Source organism: Corvus brachyrhynchos, unplaced genomic scaffold (genome assembly GCF_000691975.1).
Source record: "Corvus brachyrhynchos isolate BGI_N302 unplaced genomic scaffold, ASM69197v1 scaffold45, whole genome shotgun sequence".
NCBI classification, from domain to species: domain Eukaryota; kingdom Metazoa; phylum Chordata; class Aves; order Passeriformes; family Corvidae; genus Corvus; species Corvus brachyrhynchos.
This window is the reverse complement of record NW_008238361.1, coordinates 740,592-742,168: the sequence shown is the minus strand read 5'-3', so window position 1 is coordinate 742,168 and position 1,577 is coordinate 740,592. Positions and strand designations below refer to the sequence as shown.

At 53.8% G+C, this 1,577-nt stretch overlaps 1 protein-coding gene across 1 annotated transcript in view; it reads right to left on the bottom strand.

The window, feature by feature from the left end:
• The window catches only part of NR4A2 (nuclear receptor subfamily 4 group A member 2), a 4,548-nt gene extending 2,977 nt beyond the window's left edge, over window positions 1-1,571 (bottom strand). The window contains exon 1 of the mRNA XM_017736018.1: window positions 581-1,571. Coding sequence (XP_017591507.1) covers window positions 581-1,547 — 967 coding nt within the window. The 5' untranslated portion in view covers window positions 1,548-1,571. The remainder of the gene's footprint in view (window positions 1-580) is intronic.
• Window positions 1,572-1,577: the final 6 nt, after the last annotated feature.

Sequence of the window (1,577 nt, the reverse complement as noted above, 5' to 3'; positions counted from 1 at the left end):
TTTTTCCCGCTTTCATTTTCCCCCCTCTATTTTCTTTTCCCTTTTTCATCTTTACATTTCCTCTTTTTTACCTTTATATTTATTCCCATTTTTTCCCCTTTAATCTCTTCTCCCTTTTACATTTTTCTTTTCTATTATTTCCTTTATTTCTTTTTTCTCTTTTTTCTTCTCACCGTTTAAGATTTATTCTTTTCCCGTTTTTTCTTTATTTCCTTTTCCCTTTATCTTTATTTCCTTTCCCCCCTTTATTTAGTTTCCCTTTTATTTCCTTTGCCTCCCCCCCCCTCTCTCTTTTTTTTTTTTTTTTTTTTTTTTTTTTTTTACTCATGGGTATCTGTCTTTCAAAGCTCTGCCAGTTTGGGGGTTTTTTGCTACATTTTCTTGTTGGACATTTAAGAAAGAAAGACGCTCGGTAAATACAAATCCGTGGGCATTCATATTATTTACATTCCTTGGAGACCTTCTCTATTTAAAATGATAAGATTATTCAATCAGGATGGTGAAATAAAGAGATCACTTAATTTTACCACAGGGAATTCTGTTCCACATGGTTAGCTCAGACGCAGCTCTCTGTCCTAACCGATTTCCATCTGCAGGCTCCTCACCCCGCAGGGTCCCCCGCTGCCCCACGCCCTGCCCGTGCCCTGCCCGGCGCTGCCCTGCCGCCACTCGCCCCCTCTCACCTTGAAGAAGCCCTTGCAGCCCTCACAGGTGCGGACGCCGTAGTGCTGGCAGGCCGCGTTGTCCCCGCACACGGCGCAGAGCCCCTCGTTGGAAGGGGACCCCCGGGAGGGCGGCGAGGGCACCTGCATGTCCAGCAGCTGCGGCGCGTGGCCCAGCTGCAGCCCCGGGAAGGCCATGGAGGGCTGCTTGCGGATGGGGTTGGGCACGGCGAAGGCCTGCCCGTCCACGCCGTGGTGCGCCCCGGCCGGCTCGGAGTTCATGGGCACGTGCAGGGGGCCGTCGAAGCGCATCTGGCAGCTGGACACGGGCGTGCCAGGGGGAGACTGCTTGAAGGAGAACAGGGACAGGCGGGACACGGGCGTTTTGCGCTGCTCGATCATGTGCGTGGTGGCCACGTAGTTGGGGTGGAAGTTGTGCAGGGAGCCGGGGTCGTCCCACACGGGGCCGTGCTGCACCTGGAAGCCGGGCGTGGAGGGGGTCGGGGGCGACGAGGGCTTGTAGTAGACGGAGCCCGAGCGGGACATCATCTCCTCGGACTGGGGGGGCAGGTGGCCGTGCTGCTGGTAGCCGTGCATCTGAATGTCTTCCACCTTAATGGAGGACTGCTGTCCGGACAGGGGCATTTGGTACAAGCACGGGGGCTTCACGTCGTAGCTTGTGTTGTAGCTGTCCATAAAGGTACTGAAGCTGGGGAGAGAAGTGGTGGCAGTGATTTCAGTGTTGGTGAGGTCCATGCTAAACTTGACAAACTCCGGAGTTAGGAAATCGGAGCTGTATTCTCCCGAGGAGTGGTAGCTGTAGCTGTGGGAGGCCGGGCTGGCTCCTTGAGGCGAGGACCCATACTGAGCCTGAACACAGGGCATGGCTGCAAACGAAACAGCGTGGTAGACTCG